The sequence below is a fragment of the Cherax quadricarinatus genome, chromosome 62 (genome assembly GCF_038502225.1).
Source record: "Cherax quadricarinatus isolate ZL_2023a chromosome 62, ASM3850222v1, whole genome shotgun sequence".
Classification (NCBI taxonomy): domain Eukaryota; kingdom Metazoa; phylum Arthropoda; class Malacostraca; order Decapoda; family Parastacidae; genus Cherax; species Cherax quadricarinatus.
Window position 1 is genome coordinate 20,749,823 of NC_091353.1, and position 16,249 is coordinate 20,766,071.

The following is a 16,249-nucleotide window of genomic DNA, read 5'->3' on the forward strand; positions in this document are numbered from 1 at the left end:
GCGCGTAGATTTTTTGTTTACGGCGCACACCCACAGCGCAGACCCATTCTCTCACATGTAGGCCTATGTGCACTTTCACGCTAAATTTGATGGCGCTAGAATTTTGGTGTAGATCTACGGTTTGGACACTCACCGTAAAGCCGTAGATCTACGGGACGGACCCTGAAAGGGTTAAAATGTACTACTCCATAACCTGTGTCAATACAGAGTAAGAATTAGGATTAGTCTGCCCGAAATGCCTAGGCATGTTAGTGGCCTTTGTAATTATTTTTTATTATTATTTTATTATCACACTGGCCGATTCCCACCAAGGCAGGGTGGCCCACCAAGGCAGGGTGGCCACCAAGGCAGGGTGGCCCAAAAAAGAAAAACTTTCACCATCATTCACTCCATCACTGTCTTGCCAGAAGGGTGCTTTACACTACAGTTTTTAAACTGCAACATTAACACCCCTCCTTCAGAGTGCAGGCACTGTACTTCCCATCTCCAGGACTCAAGTCCGGCCTGCCGGTTTCCCTGAACCCCTTCATAAATGTTACTTTGCTCACACTCCAACAGCACGTCAAGTATTAAAAACCATTTGTCTCCATTCACTCCTATCAAACACGCTCACGCATGCCTGCTGGAAGTCCAAGCCCCTCGCACACAAAACCTCCTTTACCCCCTCTCTCCAACCTTTCCTAGGCCGACCCCTACCCCGCCTTCCTTCCACTACAGACTGATACACTCTTGAAGTCATTATGTTTCGCTCCATTCTCTCTACATGTCCGAACCACCTCAACAACCCTTCCTCAGCCCTCTGGACAACAGTTTTGGTAATCCCGCACCTCCTCCTAACTTCCAAACTACGAATTCTCTGCATCCCGCACCTCCTCCTAATTTCCAAACTACGAATTCTCTGCATTATATTCACACCACACATTGCCCTCAGACATGACATCTCCACTGCCTCCAGCCTTCTCCTCGCTGCAACATTCATCACCCATGCTTCACACCCATATAAGAGCGTTGGTAAAACTATACTCTCATATATTCCCCTCTTTGCCTCCAAGGACAAAGTTCTTTGTCTCCACAGACTCCTAAGTGCACCACTCACTCTTTTCCCCTCATCAATTCTATGATTCACCTCATCTTTCATAGACCCATCCGCTGACACGTCCACTCCCAAATATCTGAATACATTCACCTCCTCCATACTCTCTCCCTCCAATCTGATATTCAATCTTTCATCACCTAATCTTTTGCACACCCTTTGTAATTATTTTATAATAATTGTAAGCTTTGCAAGGAAATAAACATTTTCATTTTAAATTTTTATTTTCACGTTCTCCATGTCATGAAATGTTAACTTAAGTTGACCTCATCCATCTTGGTTTATTACAAGTTACAGTGGAGTAAATAAATTTAGATCTGCCTGAAGTAAAATTATACAATACTTTTGTTTTAAAAATAACAGAAAATATTTCCTTTACTAGTGTAAATATATTTTTAAAAAATTCTTCTGACAGTGTAAATGTGCTAAAACAGAGATTTCCTTTACCAGTGTAAATGTAGTAGTATTCAATCGCTGTAAAAAATAATTTTACACTGTTCCTCTCATTTTCTAGATATGAGCATGGTGTGCTGCCACTTTGTATAAAAATGGATTTCGTTTCACTGTCACCTCATGACAACCAAGTGCTGACCTGTACTTGATGATCATTCCTTCATCCTGCTCGGCAGGCTCCAGGAACTGTTGAACGGGAATAAATTGGTCAACCTGTTCTGTAGTGAGGCGGAAGAACTGCAGCGCAACATTATTGTCGCCCCATAACAATTTTCTAAAGTCCACTGGCCAGTACTGCTGCAACGGGATGGTTAGAAATAGAGCAAAAGTGGAATCACCGTAAGATACACTCATGAACTGCTCCACCATATTCCTGTACCAATCGATAAGTGCACTATAGCCCTCAAACTTGCTGTTGGTGTCTAAATTTGCATAACCGCCATTGCGAAACACTTCAACCAAGCAACCCTGAAGGTACGAGTTAATGTTAGCATCAAGAAATATGTCATTGGCAGCCAAAAACACTAAAGACAAATGATACATCCAGCCAGTAAGTGTGGTGGTATGGATTGTGGTGTTTCTACGATGTTTAAGGGTAAGGTATGTCAACTGTAGACACCTTGTGACAGTCAAAATATCCTCTGGTGAAGACTGATCCCTCAATTGTTCTTGTTTTGTTTTATCTTGTGGCTGAGGAGGTTGTTGGGATATTTTGAAGACACACTTGATGGGATACAGTGGCCAGTACTGGTCAAGAACAAGTGGAAATTCAATCTGACTTATTGTGATGCTATTAATTATGAAAGGAATACCATTTTTTAATACTAAACTGGCATCATATTCTCTCCTACTCACCAAACTGTTAACAAGTTCACTTTCAATTGATTTTATAGAGTGGCAGATGCTATTAGTGAGCTGAAGGGGCGATAGAACTGGCTGGGCTATAGCAGGACTTTTGAGAGGCTCATAGTCTTGGAGAGCCAAGTCTCGTACACAGGTACTCATCTCTGCAAGGTCTGATGTGAACTCTGGTGCACAGATGATGCACGTTAGTAGTGTTTTAATTAAGTGTTCATCTCCCTTGTGGATGCATGGCATCATGAACAATGCTGTCTCATGGTACAATTTTCTTCTCCTACAACCCTTCAAAGCTGCCACCTGCAGTATATTGCAGATAAAATGAGTCTCAATTCGAGTAAGCCACTGTGATGACAATTGTTGGCTGGATTGACAAAGCTTCTCTAAATAGGTAGCTATTTCATCCGAGTCTAAAACAGCACACACTGACTGACTATCAAGGGCTGGGTGAAGAGTATGCAGAGACAATAGCAGGTTACTGAGTGGCAAAAGTAAGGGAAAAGGAGATGATGAAAGCCCAAGAGGAATTACTTTACCACCAAAGGTGACACAACCCAAGGAACCCAAATTGTTTGGGTCACGTTCTGTACCTGGTACCAAGTCACTGATGAGTGAAGAATGACTTGGAAGGACACTGATTAAATTTCTGAACATTGAAGAGTTTAACACTGTTGAAATAATGATGTTATAAAGATGTTTAATCCGAGTGTTGAAAACTTCACCAGAGTATGAAGTCTGATCTTTCCACTTAACATAGTAAGCTTCCAAGAAATCACAACAGCTACCAATGAGTCTAAGAGCCGAGAATGTGCTCTCAGAGATCCGAGCTAGTTCTGTTAACCATTTTGTGAGACAAGTCTCCACCAACTGAGGCAGATCTTGAAGGTCATTCCATGTCAGTTCTGGAGGCACCAGCACTTCTGCTTTGCCATCAGCACCTATTGTTGTGCCTTGATTTAACATCATTTTATTTTTAAGAAGGGAATGTGTGGCAGCAATATTGAGAGCACGCATCATAACAGCAATCATGTGAGCTCCTACATCATAGTTGAACTTGTTGGTGTCATTATAGTCACTGACTGACACTTTATCCCTGTAGAACACAAGCTTCCTAACCAGCATTGGGTAGAAGCTTATAAAGGCTTCTTGAGGTTTAGATAGTCCATAAGTCAGCAGCACACCCCACAGAGAATATGCCTCCTGGCTTAGGGCTAAGGCTTCCTTCAGCGGTATACTGATCTCACTCGGCTCAAGAGACACGTATACGAGAATGCGGCTAACCACGTCGTGAGTGTTGACCAAGATGGCTGCCAGCTGCCGACCCTTGGCTGCCATGATCTATGGAGAGAGAAGTGCTGATGAATTCAATGTTGCAGATCAAGTTGTATTAATTTTTATGAATAATTAAATCAGTCTTGTAAAAACTGTAGAGTACAACACATATAATACAGTGGAACCCCGAGTTTCGTCAGCATCGACTTTTGTGAAATCCGATTTTCAGCAAAATTTAGCCTCGCGGTTCGTGATTGGGCTCGTGATTCAGCGACCATCCAGTACCCGTCTGCCAGTCACCATGCACACAAAGCCAGTCTCCCGCACCATTCACACTCAGTGTGCCATCGTTTACCACCACGTGATCATCACCCCGCGGGTTCATACAATACATTTCATAATAATCCATTGTTTTTTGTGCTTGTAACTGCTAAATAAGTCACCATGGGCCCAAGGAAAGAAAGAAAGCGAGGAACACAATCGAATTCAAGAAGGAAATCATTGAAAAATATGAGAGCGGAGTGTGTGTTACAGAACTTGCCAGGCTGTATGGCAAACCCCATTCAACCATCACTTCAATCGTGGCGAAGGGAAAGGAAATAAAGTGTGCTGTTGTTGCAAAAGGGGTAGATATGCTGACAAAAAAGAGATTGCAAATCCTCGAAGAAGTGGAAAGGTTATTGTTGGTGTGGATTACCCAAAAACAGTTAGCAGGAGATAGTATTATGCAGTCGATAACATGTGAAAAGGCAAGGCAGTTGCATGACGATCTTGTAAAGAAAATGCCTGCAACAAGTGGTGATGCTTGTGATTTTAAGGCCAGCAAAGGTTGGTTTGAGAGATTTAAGAAACGTAGTGGCATTCAGTGTGATAAGGCATGGTGAGGCTGCCATTTCTGACAAAAAAGCAGCTGAGAAGTTTGTACAGGAGTTTAAGGAGTGCGTAGACACTGGAGAATTCAAACCCCAACAAGTGCTTAATTGTGACGAAACAGGCCTCTTTTGGAAGAAAATGCCAAAGAGGACCTACATCACGCAGGAGGAAACGGCACTCCCAGGACACAAGCCTATGAAGGATAGGCTTACTCTCATGTTTTGTAGTAATGCTAGTAGGGATTGCAAAGTGAAGCCTTTACTGGTGTATCACTCTGAAAATCCCAGAGTGTTCAAGAAAAACAGTGTTGCCAAGAGTAATTTGTGTGTGATGTTGGAAGGCTAACAATAAGGCATGGGTCACAAGGGGAATTTTCCTAGACTGGTTCAATGAAGTGTTTGGCCCCAGTGTGAAGAAATACCTCCTGGAAAATAAATTGCCATTCAAGTGCCTCCTGGTAATGGACAATGCTACTGCTCATCCTCCAGACTTGGAAGAGCAAATAGTGGAGGAGTTTAGTTTCATCACGGTGAAGTTCTTGCCCCCTAATACAACTCCTCTCATCCAGCCCATGGACCAGCAGGTCATTTCAAACTTCAAAAAACTGTACACCAAAGCAGTGTTTCAAAAGTGCTTTGAAGTGACCTCAGACACTGAATTGACCCTAAGAGAGTTCTGGAAAGATCACTTGCAAAAACCTTATAGGTAAGGCTTGGAAAGGAGTGACTTGCAGAACTTCAAATTCTGCTTGGAGAAAATTGTGGCCAGAATGTGTACAAGAGAGGGATTTTGAAGGGTTTGGGGCTGACCCTAAGGAGCCTATGCCAGTTGTGGAATCTATTGTGGCATTGGGGAAGTCCCTGGGGTTGGAAGTGAGTGGCGAGGATGTGGAAGAGTTGGTGGAGGACCACAGGGAAGAGCTAACCACTGAAGAGCTGCAACAGCAACAGGAAATTGCTGCAGAGCAGGAGGAAGAGAGATGGAAGAAGGTGCCTTTTTCAAAGATTAAGGACATTTGTGCAAAGTGGACTGAAGTGCAAACATTTATGGATGAACTTCACCCTAACAAAGCTGTTACAGGCCGTACTGGCAACATGTACAATGACAGTGTTGTGTCCCACTTCAGACAAATCTTAAAGAAACACCAGAAACAGAGCTCTCTGGACAGATATTTTGTGCGACAGGGGTCCAGCGACTCTCAAGTTGTTCCCAGCATCTTTAAAAAACAAAGAAGGGAAGTAACCCCAGATAAGGACTTGGTACCTGAATTCCTAATGGAGGGAGATTCTCCTTCCAAATAATATTGTACACCTTCCTCCTATCCCCTCCTCCCGTCTTCCATCCACCCAGAAGTCTTCAGTAAAGGTAAGTGTAATGTTGTTATTATTTTATATATGTATGTACTTGATTTCTCATTGTTTTCAGTATGTCAATCTTTATTTAATTTGAAAAAAAAAAAAAAATTTATTTTAATATTTTTGGGTGTCTGGAACGGATTAATTTTATTTCCATTATTTCTTATGGGGAAAAGGTTTCGCCATTTGGCAGACTCTCTGGAACGGATTAATCACGAAACTCGGAGGTCCACTGTAATGTTAACTGTTTATGTTAACTGTTAGGATAAAACATTTGCTAAGTAACAGAATGATATTTAAGTACTAGCTGACATCTGCCCAAAGTGATGTGAATAACTGTGGGGACTCTTAATCTGTAATATCTATGTACATTTATAAAAAATAAATTATTATTATTACAACAACATTTAACCACTACTACCTGGTTAATTTACAATCAGAATATCGGTGAACAATTTTAGTAAAATAAAACAAGAAATATTTTCCTAAAAGTTCACGACAAAACATAGATATAAACAGAGTTCTCTGTAACAGGAATTTTAATTTTATAATTAAAAAAAAAAATTGCTTCTAATCTGATTTGTTTCAATATCTTATAAAAATGATAATAAAATTGTCTTAGAGAAGCTTCTTTGCAAAATAGTGAAATCTAAGCATCTGTAACAATTTCAAAGTAATATTTTTAATCTAAGTTTATCATGAAAGTGAATCTTCGAAAGCTAACACAGAGTACAAAGAATTTGGCAGACCGAAAAAAAAAATGCAGTCATGGCCCCCAGGTCTTGGTCTTAGACCAGGACTAGAAAGGCAATATTACTGGAACAAGAACTATTGACAAATACAAAAGAAAGTTTATAATGAATGTAAGTAGAGGTTTGCGAGGTTCTGACCTGAGGGTAGGTGAGGATGGAAAGGAAGAGGGAGGGGAGGGCTGGAAAAATGGAAGAGGTTGGGAGGGTGGAGGAGGAGGAGGTGGGGTAGCAGAGGCGAGTGGCACGTCCACTCTGGAGCGTGATGTGCAGAGGTACTGCAGGAGGTTGTGCTGGAGCGAGATGTGCTGTTGGCAGCAGAGTCAGTAGAGTAGGGCTGGGTCTCCAGTGCCTGGCAGGAGATGGCTGGAATGGCAGTGGTGTCTAGAAAAACAGGGTCGTTTTGGAGCCACACCCCAGCTTTAGCTGAATAGCAAAGTGCTGGGGGACTTTGGATGCTGGTGGGTGATGATTTAGACTGTGCTGCTGTCAGGCTGTTTCTGACTGAGTTGAATTTTGCTCTTGTGAGGTGTAGTACCTTTATTTTGGAGTGGTGGATGTGGATTTTGTCGTTGAGGATGTCGAGTATGGATTGTAGGGTCGGAGGTCGAGTTCCATGAACTGTGTACTTTGCAGTGTTGTCTTGGAGTCGTCGGCTAAGTTCTGGAAAGGGCATAGCTCTACTGTATTGTTTCGTGGTGTAGAACGTGGTATAGTCAGTGTTTGAGGATCGGTGGGGTTGCTGGTGTGCTGGGCTGGGCGAACCGGGGTTTCTGATAGATCAGTAGCCATAGGGGTGGGGTCGGGTGTTGGTGGGTTCTTCTGAGGTCTCAGAGGTCTCTGGTTGGGCCGACTCAGTGTCGAGTGGGGGTTGAGGTGGTGGTGGAGCAACGACAATGTTGGTGACATTTGCAGTGGATATGAGGATGTCTGTGGAAGGTGGTGATGTGGGGAATGTGAAACCCGGCATGTTGTTGAGCTTGAAGAGTTCATTGATAGTGGTATTGAAGGAGCCAGGCTCAGCTGCATTCTGTACATGGGCATACATGATGCAGTAAAGGATTTTGGTGGAGTTGCCAGCTGGAGCTGGCAGGGGAGTGGTGGAGGTTTCTTGAGTGGCTTGTAGGATCTTGGTGGTGTCTGCTTGAAGCTTGGTGATAGTGGCATATGAGGTTGTTTGTGGGTTGGGCTTATTTTGTTCATGGAATTGTTTCTTGGCTATGTCTCTTCTGGTTGGACATCTGGCCGTGAGAGTATGGTGATCATTCTTACAGTTCAGGCATTTAGGTGGTGCAGCAGTGGTGCAGTTTTTGAAATCGTGACCCTCGAGGCCACAGGTGGGACAGAATTTTTTGTCCTTGGCAGTGCAGTCTTTGGTGGTATGCAGGTATGAGTAGCAGTTGTAGCAGTGTGGGATTTGTAGGAATTTTTCTTCTTCGATGAAGGTTCGGTTGATGTGGAAGTAGTGAATAGCCAGGCCCTCAGCGAGAGCTCTAAGTAGAGGTTTATAAGATCTTACATGTTTATGAAACATAACAAGGAGGTAATATTAATAAGCCGGCCAATGTATAAAATGTTTAAGACATGTTTCACACTCACAAGACTGGATGGTAATATTACCACCCAGGATGATTACTATCTACCAGCCTACTACTTAATAATAATAATAATAAGTTTATTTCTTTGTGAAGGTTACAATGTGTAATTACAATTTTGATTTGCTAAGTACAAAGATAGCCACTATCATGCTGAGACATTTCGGGCAAACTAATCCTAATGCATAGTAACTAATTAAAACTAGATAAGAGAATAGTACATAGTAATTATACTTAAAACTAAACATGGAAGTGGTTAGCTGTTTTACAATCTTATTTGGACTTAATAAATCTTATGTATACTTAGTACAAAATCTAATTTACAAGGAATGGTGCAGGTGGTAATATTTTATGGAATGGCAGAATTAAAAGCCAGGAGGTCACATGATAAAACTAGCCAGTAGATGTTTAGTTGATTTGGTTAATATTGTGAGATAAGATGACTTTTTAGCAGAGTCTTAAATTTATAAGCTGTCTGGGGATCCTTGACCTGTTCCGGTAGCGAGTTCCAGATCTTCGGGCCTTTTATGTGCATAGCGTTCTTGCATAGTGAGAGTCTGACTCGAGGGATGTTGAAAAGTGCCTTATGCCTTGTATTGTGATTGTGCGTTCTGTTTCAACTGTCGAGGAGTAGTTTTAGGGGAGGGTTTACAGTGGAGTTAAAAGTTCTGAATATGTAGTAGGCACAATAATAAGAGTGTATGTCTTGTATATTTAGCAAGTTGAGTCTTTTGAAAAGTGGTGGGGTGTGCTGTCTAGCACAGGAGCTGGTTATCACTTGCACAGCAGCTTTGTGTTGGATTATTAAGGGTCTAAGGTGGTTGAGCCCAAGGCACAGATACCATAGGTGAGGTAAGGATATATTAAAGAGTGGCACAGGGTAAGGAGAGTCGTTTGTGGTACATAGTATGGTATCTTGGAAAGGATTCCTACTGATTTGGAAATTTTCTTGGCTATGTGATGGGTATGGGACTGAAATTTAAGATTACAGTCAAGGAGAAGACCTAGAAATTTGCTCTCCATGTGTCTTGATACAGGGGAACCATTTAACAGTATGTTGAGTTGAATATTTGAGGCTCTGTTGCCAAACAGCATGAAGTACATTTTGTCTATGTTGAGAGTGAGTTTGTTGGTCATCATCCAAGCATATATCTTCACCAGTTCATTGTTTACAGTGTTTTCAAGCACAGCTGGGTCTGAATGGGAGTAGACATATGTAGTGTCATCTGCGAACAGAACTGGTGTAAGGAGTTGGGATACATTGGGGAGATCATTGATGTAGATGAGAAAGAGGAGTGGGCCTAGGACACTACCTTGGGGTACTCCTACAGCTACAGGTTGGATAGCGGAGTTGACTCCACTTGCATGTACATACTGGTGTCTGTCGTTAAGATAGGATTTTAGGTAGTCAAGAGAATGTCCTCTTATGTCGTAATGATTCAGTTTGAGGTGCAAGAGATTGTGGTCAACTGTGTCAAACGCTTTTCCTAGGTCAATAGAGAGCCCCAAGGGATATTCATTTTTATCGAGAGCTGTGTATATTAGGTCAAGCATTTGTATAATAGCATCATTCGTGCTTTTCTTTTGGTGAAATCCAAACTGGCATGGGTTAAGTATGTTGTTGGATGTAAGGTAGGAGTAAAGTCGCTTTTGTATTATTTTTTCAAATATCTTGGAGAGTAAGGTCAGGTTGGTAAGCTTAATCTTTGGTAGGTAACGCTGGAAGCCAAGTTTGCCTTGTGTGGTTCTTACTATACAACTCTGATCCTCTATGATGACTTCAATGATACATCTGAAATTTTGTTCCAACAATGTGACAGCAGCAGGTCCACACTTCCTGATAAAAAGCTAAATGCCATGCAAAATAAAGATTAGATTTTAGATTTTGCCACCAAAATGGCTAGTTCCTTGTGCACCCCATAACCATAACAGGAGTACATTTGGATTTATATCTACAGTTCACTTATCTGTTACGTGTAAATTTAGGAAATTTGCTTAGTATATCTGGTATCTTATTCTCATTAATACGATATCTTGACATGTCACAGGTTATTATACTGTCTCTACATTCCTCAACAAGTGGATAATTAAGCACATAGTGTTCAAGACAGTGACCATAGGCCTGACCACATAATTTGCTTTTGGTTTGATCATCTGTCTCTCTCCCAAACTGCCAGAAGTACTTGTAACCAAGCCTAAGACTGGCCACAACAACATCAGTCAGTCAGTGTATATAACTTGTGATAACTTATTACTACCAGCTATGTGAGAAATTTCTTGAGCAGTTGCTATAAAGCTGTTACAGAATAGGATCTTTTTGCTTCACAAAATACTTTAACTGACAACAGGAAAAGAGGAGACATACTACATTCAGGATTATAAAAGGATACGAAAACATTATAAAAATAATAAATGGTGTGGGTGACCTACATATATATTAACAGCATGTTATTGAAGACATACAAGGTAAGTATTGTGTGTCAGAGATTCAGAGGTAAATGACAGTTTGGGCCATTAACTGAAATACCTATGTTAGAAACACTACACAGTGTGACTTTGTAAATGGTCCAAGTCGGACCAAAACGGGTTATTTGTGTATCGTTCCAGTCACGGTATTGTGCCTTTTTTTGTTATTTATTGTTACCTATGTTAGAAGTTTAATAATATGTAATACAGTAGACTCCCAGTTTTCATAATTAATTCAGTCCAGAAAGTTGCTCGAAATCCAAAATGCTCAAAAACCAAAGTAATATTTCCCATAGGAAATAATGTAAAACCAATTAATCCATTCCAGACACCCAAAAATATTCACTAAAAAATAATTTTTTAAAGAATAACTATAGTTTTACATACAGAAAACAATGAGAAATAAATATAAATAAATATAAAGATTACATACCTTTCTTGAAAACTCTTGTTGGGATATTGAAGAAGGCGAGGAGGGGAATACCCCTCCATAAGGACTTTAGGTATCAAAGCCCTCTCTGGGGTTACTTCCATTCTTTGTCTTTTACTGCCACTGGACCCTTGTTGCACTAAAACTCTGTCCAGAGAGCTCTGTTTCTGGTGTCTCTAAGATTTCCCTAAAATGGGACAAGATATTGTCATTGAACATGTTGCAGACATGGCTTGCAACAGTTTTGTTAGGGTGATAATTCTTTGTAAAACTTCGCAACTCACTCCACTATGCATCCATGTCCTTAATCACTGAAGAAGACACATTCTTCCCCTTCTCTTCCTCCTCCTCAGAAGCAATATTCTCAGCTATGGTCTGTTGCTGTTCCATATGAAGTTCTTGCAGCACTTCAGTGGTTAGCTCTTCCTTGTGGTCCTCCACCAACTCTTCCACATCCTCGCCACTCACATTCAACCCCAGGGACTTCCCCAAAGACACAATACATTCCACAGTAGGCATAGGGTCCTCAGGGTCAGCCTCAAACCCTTCAAAATCCTTCTCTTGGACACATTCTGGCCACAATTTTCTCCAAGCAGAGTTCAAAGTCCTGGAAGTCACTCCCTGCCAAGATTTATCTATAAGGCTTATGCACTTGGGCCAAACACTTCACTGACCCACTCAATGAAAATTAGCCTTATGACCCACGCCTTATTGTTAGCCTTCCACATCACACACAATTTACTCTTCATGACATTGTTTTTCTTGAACACTCAGGGATTTTCAGAGTGATACACAAGTAAACTCTTCACTTTGAAATCCCCACTGGCATTACCACAGAACAAAAGAGTTAGCCTATCCTTCATAGGCTTGTCTCCTGGCAGTGCCTTTTCCTCCTGCATGATGTAGGTCCTCTTTGGCATTTTCTTCCAAAAGAGGCCTGTTTCGTCAAAAATGAACACTTGTTGGGGGATGAATCCTTCAGCCTCTATGTACTCCTTGAATTCATGCACGAATTCTTCAGCTGCACGTTTGTCTGAACTTGCAGCCTCGCCATGCCTTACAACACTGTGTATGCCACTATGCTTCTTAAATCTGTTGAACCAGCCTTTACTAGCCTTAAATTCACTAACAGCAGCACTCGTTCCAGGCATTTTATTCACGAGATCTGCATACAACTGTCTTGCCTTCTCAAATTATCCCCTCCAAAACACTATCTCCTGCGAACTGTTTCTCATTTATCCAAACCAACAACTTCTACACATCCTTGATTGTTTGTGATCCCTGTTTCATTAGCATATTTACTCTTTTCACAACATCAGCTTCCTTGATTTCTGCTGTCTTCACCAGGATGGAACAGACTATTCATGTTGACTTGCCATACATCCTGGCGAGCTCGGCCACACGTAGGCCACTTTCATAATTTGCTACAAGTTGACTTCTATCATGCTTCTCACCTTCTTTACTAAAGAGCTGGCACTCTGAACTTTCTTTGGCCCCAGGGTGGCTTATTCCATAGCCACAATCAATAAACAACCACAAAAATGAATGGAAGAATGCGTAGAGTATTCCAAACCCAACGAGAGATAGAGCCAGACTGAGCGTGATACACGTGAGGAAGCAGCGTCACCGGCAGGTGGATGCATCTCATACACACAATTTACAAGCAGATGCTTGAAATCCGGGGGGATAATTTCACCAAAAAAAGTGCTCATCGGCTAGCGCCAAAATCGGCTAACGGCTTGCTTCGGCATAAAAATATTGGCTCAGCTAATGCCAAATAACTTGGCTAATGGCTTTTGTCCCAAACATATCCGTGCAGCCTGAGCAGGCCCAGCCACTCCATGACTCCGTGTATAGCCAGTGTGCCATGGTATACAAGCCAGGGAAGACGATTCCACGCATACAAGCGATATATTTAGTATTATTCCATTGTTTTTAGTGCTTGTAACTGCTAAATAAGCCACTATGGGTCCAAAGAAAGCTTCTAGTGCCAGCCCTGTGATAAAGAAGGAAAGAAACACAACAAAATTCAAGAAAATCTTGTAGCAAAGTACCAAAGTGGAGGAGGAAGAGAGACAGGAGAATGTGTCTTCTGCAGCGATTCAGTGATTCTACGATATGTATGATACTAAAGCAGCAGGTAGTGATAAATCTATAGTGCCAGCCAACGATAAAGCATAGAATTAACAGTATTATTATTATTATTATTATTATTATTATTATTAACACACTGGCCAATTCCCACCAAGGCAGGGTGGCCAGAAAAAGAAAAACTTTCACCATCATTCACTCCATCACTGTCTTGCCAGAAGGGTGCTTTACACTACAGTTTTTAAACTGCAACATTAACACCCCTCCTTCAGAGTGCAGGCACTGTACTTCCCATCTCCAGGACTCTAAGTCCGGCCTGCCAGTTTCCCTGAACCCCTTCATAAATGTTACTTTGCTCACACTCCAACAGCACGTCAAGTATTAAAAACCATTTGTCTCCATTCACTCCTATCAAACACACTCACGTATGCCTGCTGGAAGTCCAAGCCCCTCACACACAAAACCTCCTTTACCCCCTCCCTCCAACCTTTCCTAGGCCAACCCCTACCCCGCCTTCCTTCCACTACAGAGTGATACACTCTTGAAGTCATTCTGTTTCGCTCCATTCTCTCTACATGTCCGAACCACCTCAACAACCCTTCCTCAGCCCATTGGACAACAGTTTTGGTAATCCCGCACCTCCTCCTAACTTCCAAACTACGAATTCTCTGCATTATATTCACACCACACATTGCCCTCAGACATGACATCTCCACTGCCTCCAGCCTTCTCCTCGCTGCAACATTCATCACCCATGCTTCACACCCATATAAGAGCGTTGGTAAAACTATACTCTCATACTTTCCCCTCTTTGCCTCCAAGGACAAAGTTCTTTGTCTCCACAGACTCCTAAGTGCACCGCTCACCCTTTTCCCCCTCATCCATTCTATGATTCACCTCATCTTTCATAGACCCATCCGCTGACACGTCCACTCCCAAATATCTGAATACATTCACCTCCTCCATACTCTCTCCCTCCAATCTGATATCCAATCTTTCATCACCTAATCTTTTTGTTATCCTCATAACCTTACTCTTTCCTGTATTCACTTTTAATTTTCTTCTTTTACATACCCTACCAAATTCATCCACCAACCTCTGCAACTTCTCTTCAGAATCTCCCAAGAGCACAGTGTAGCAAGTAAATTAAGTGAGTAAGCAATAGAAAAAACGACATGAAAGTAACTCTCCAATGTTGTTGGATGTGTGTAGGGCCACTGAACATATGCCGCCCTGCTATCTTCCACCACCCTAGACCTCTGCCAGCATCTCCTCTATCAAACTAACTAATTAAACTAACATCTCCTCCAAGGTAAGTGTAAATATAAAAGGGTAAGTATAAAAGTAAATATGTGTAAGTGTAAATATAAAAGGACCCCAATAGAAATAAGTCACTCACTTTTTTGGGTTATCCTAGGTACTTTACACATATGGTGCTATGTATGATAATCTATGTATGTAACTGTATTTGTGTATACCTGAATAAACTTAGTTATTTATAAATTAAAATTAAATATATTTTATTTATAAATTACATACATTGTTTAACCCTTTCAGGGTCCAAGGCCCAAATCTGGAGTCACGCACCAGTGTCCAAGATATTTCAAAAAAAAAATTTGTTATTTTTTCTTATGAAATCGTAGAGAATCTTTTTGTGAAGGTAATAAAACAAAAAGTACGAAAATTGGTGGAAAATTGACGAAATTATGCTCTCGCGAATTTTGATGTGTCAGCGATATTTACGAATCGGCGATTTTGCCGACTTTGACTCCCATTTTAGGCCAATTACATTATTCCAATCAACCAAATTCTTAGCTATTTCACTAGTATTACTTCTATTCTATCGATTGAGCACAAGAAATCGCCAAGTCAACTGTTTCAACTACAAAATAAAGTGATCGGAAATTGTTAATTTGGCCAATTTAACACAAAGTTCAAAATATTCCAATTTCGAAATAGGGTCCAGAATGAACAATGTAGGCATTCCTGGCACTTAACATTTCCTCTGTTCATTAGTTATGTTTTGAGGCTTTACAAATAAATTCCATTTTGATTTTTTATTCACATAATGAATTTTTATTCACACCAAAAAATAGAAGATTTACTGTTATGCAATACTGTAATAATTGTATAAATATCATTATTTGTGAATGTATATTAGACCTACCAGCTGACGTGTATTAGATGTGTGAGGTCGTTTGTTTACTTTTGAATATCGGCAAAAATTTAACATTTCCGCTACTTTGAGCTCAGTTTCAAGCCATTTCCAATGCTATCAAAATCATCTCTATTTCTGTAATATGTCTTCCATTCTATCAAATGAGACCAAGAAATCGCAAATACAACTATAAAAAACATACGGCAAAGTTCTGCGAAAAATCATGATTTCATTTTTTTTCTCTCATTATGCACAGTGTGCTGCAGGATCTGTTTTATGTGGTGCACACATACCACATAGATGTCTTCTCTCATATCTAGGCCCAAATGTAAAACTCACAGTTTATCAGAGTGAGCTGAGCTCATGGCGTAGATCTACGGTTTGGACCCTGAACATAAAGCCGTAGATCTACGGGACGGACCCTGAAAGGGTTAAGTGTGATAGTGGTCGTGGGTTCTGCTGGTGCCTCCACCACCACTATGTACGGCTTCTCTCAGTGGCCCTTATAAACCCAACAACACCACTTACACCATTTACTCCTCTCATACATCATGACATTTTATTCATTCTAGAGTATATATCATGTTTCTATGTTGCTAACCCGTAAACGGTCCACATGTATATATACGTTGACTACCCCAGAGCGACTTTCTGGGGACATGAACTTCATTAACCCTTTCAGGGTCTGTCCCTTAGATCTACGGCTTTACGTTCAGGGTCCAAACCATAGATCTACGCCAAAATTCTATCGGCGTCAAATTTAGCGTGAGAAGGCTGGTAGGCCTACATCTGAGAGAATGGGTCTGAGTGGTCAGTGTGCACACTATAGAAAAAATCTGGACGCCAGCATGGCATT

The 16,249-nt window shown here is 41.1% G+C and overlaps 1 protein-coding gene across 6 annotated transcripts in view; it reads right to left on the reverse strand.

Annotated features, from left to right (window-relative positions):
• Positions 1-1,298: 1,298 nt before the first annotated feature.
• LOC128687229 (RNA polymerase II-associated protein 1) overlaps positions 1,299-16,249 on the reverse strand; it is a 212,166-nt gene continuing 197,215 nt past the window's right edge. For all 6 annotated transcript variants that reach the window (XM_070098490.1, XM_070098491.1, XM_070098486.1 and 3 more), the window contains one exon: positions 1,299-3,742. In XM_070098490.1, coding sequence (XP_069954591.1) covers positions 1,604-3,742 — 2,139 coding nt within the window. In that variant the 3' untranslated portion in view covers positions 1,299-1,603. The remainder of the gene's footprint in view (positions 3,743-16,249) is intronic.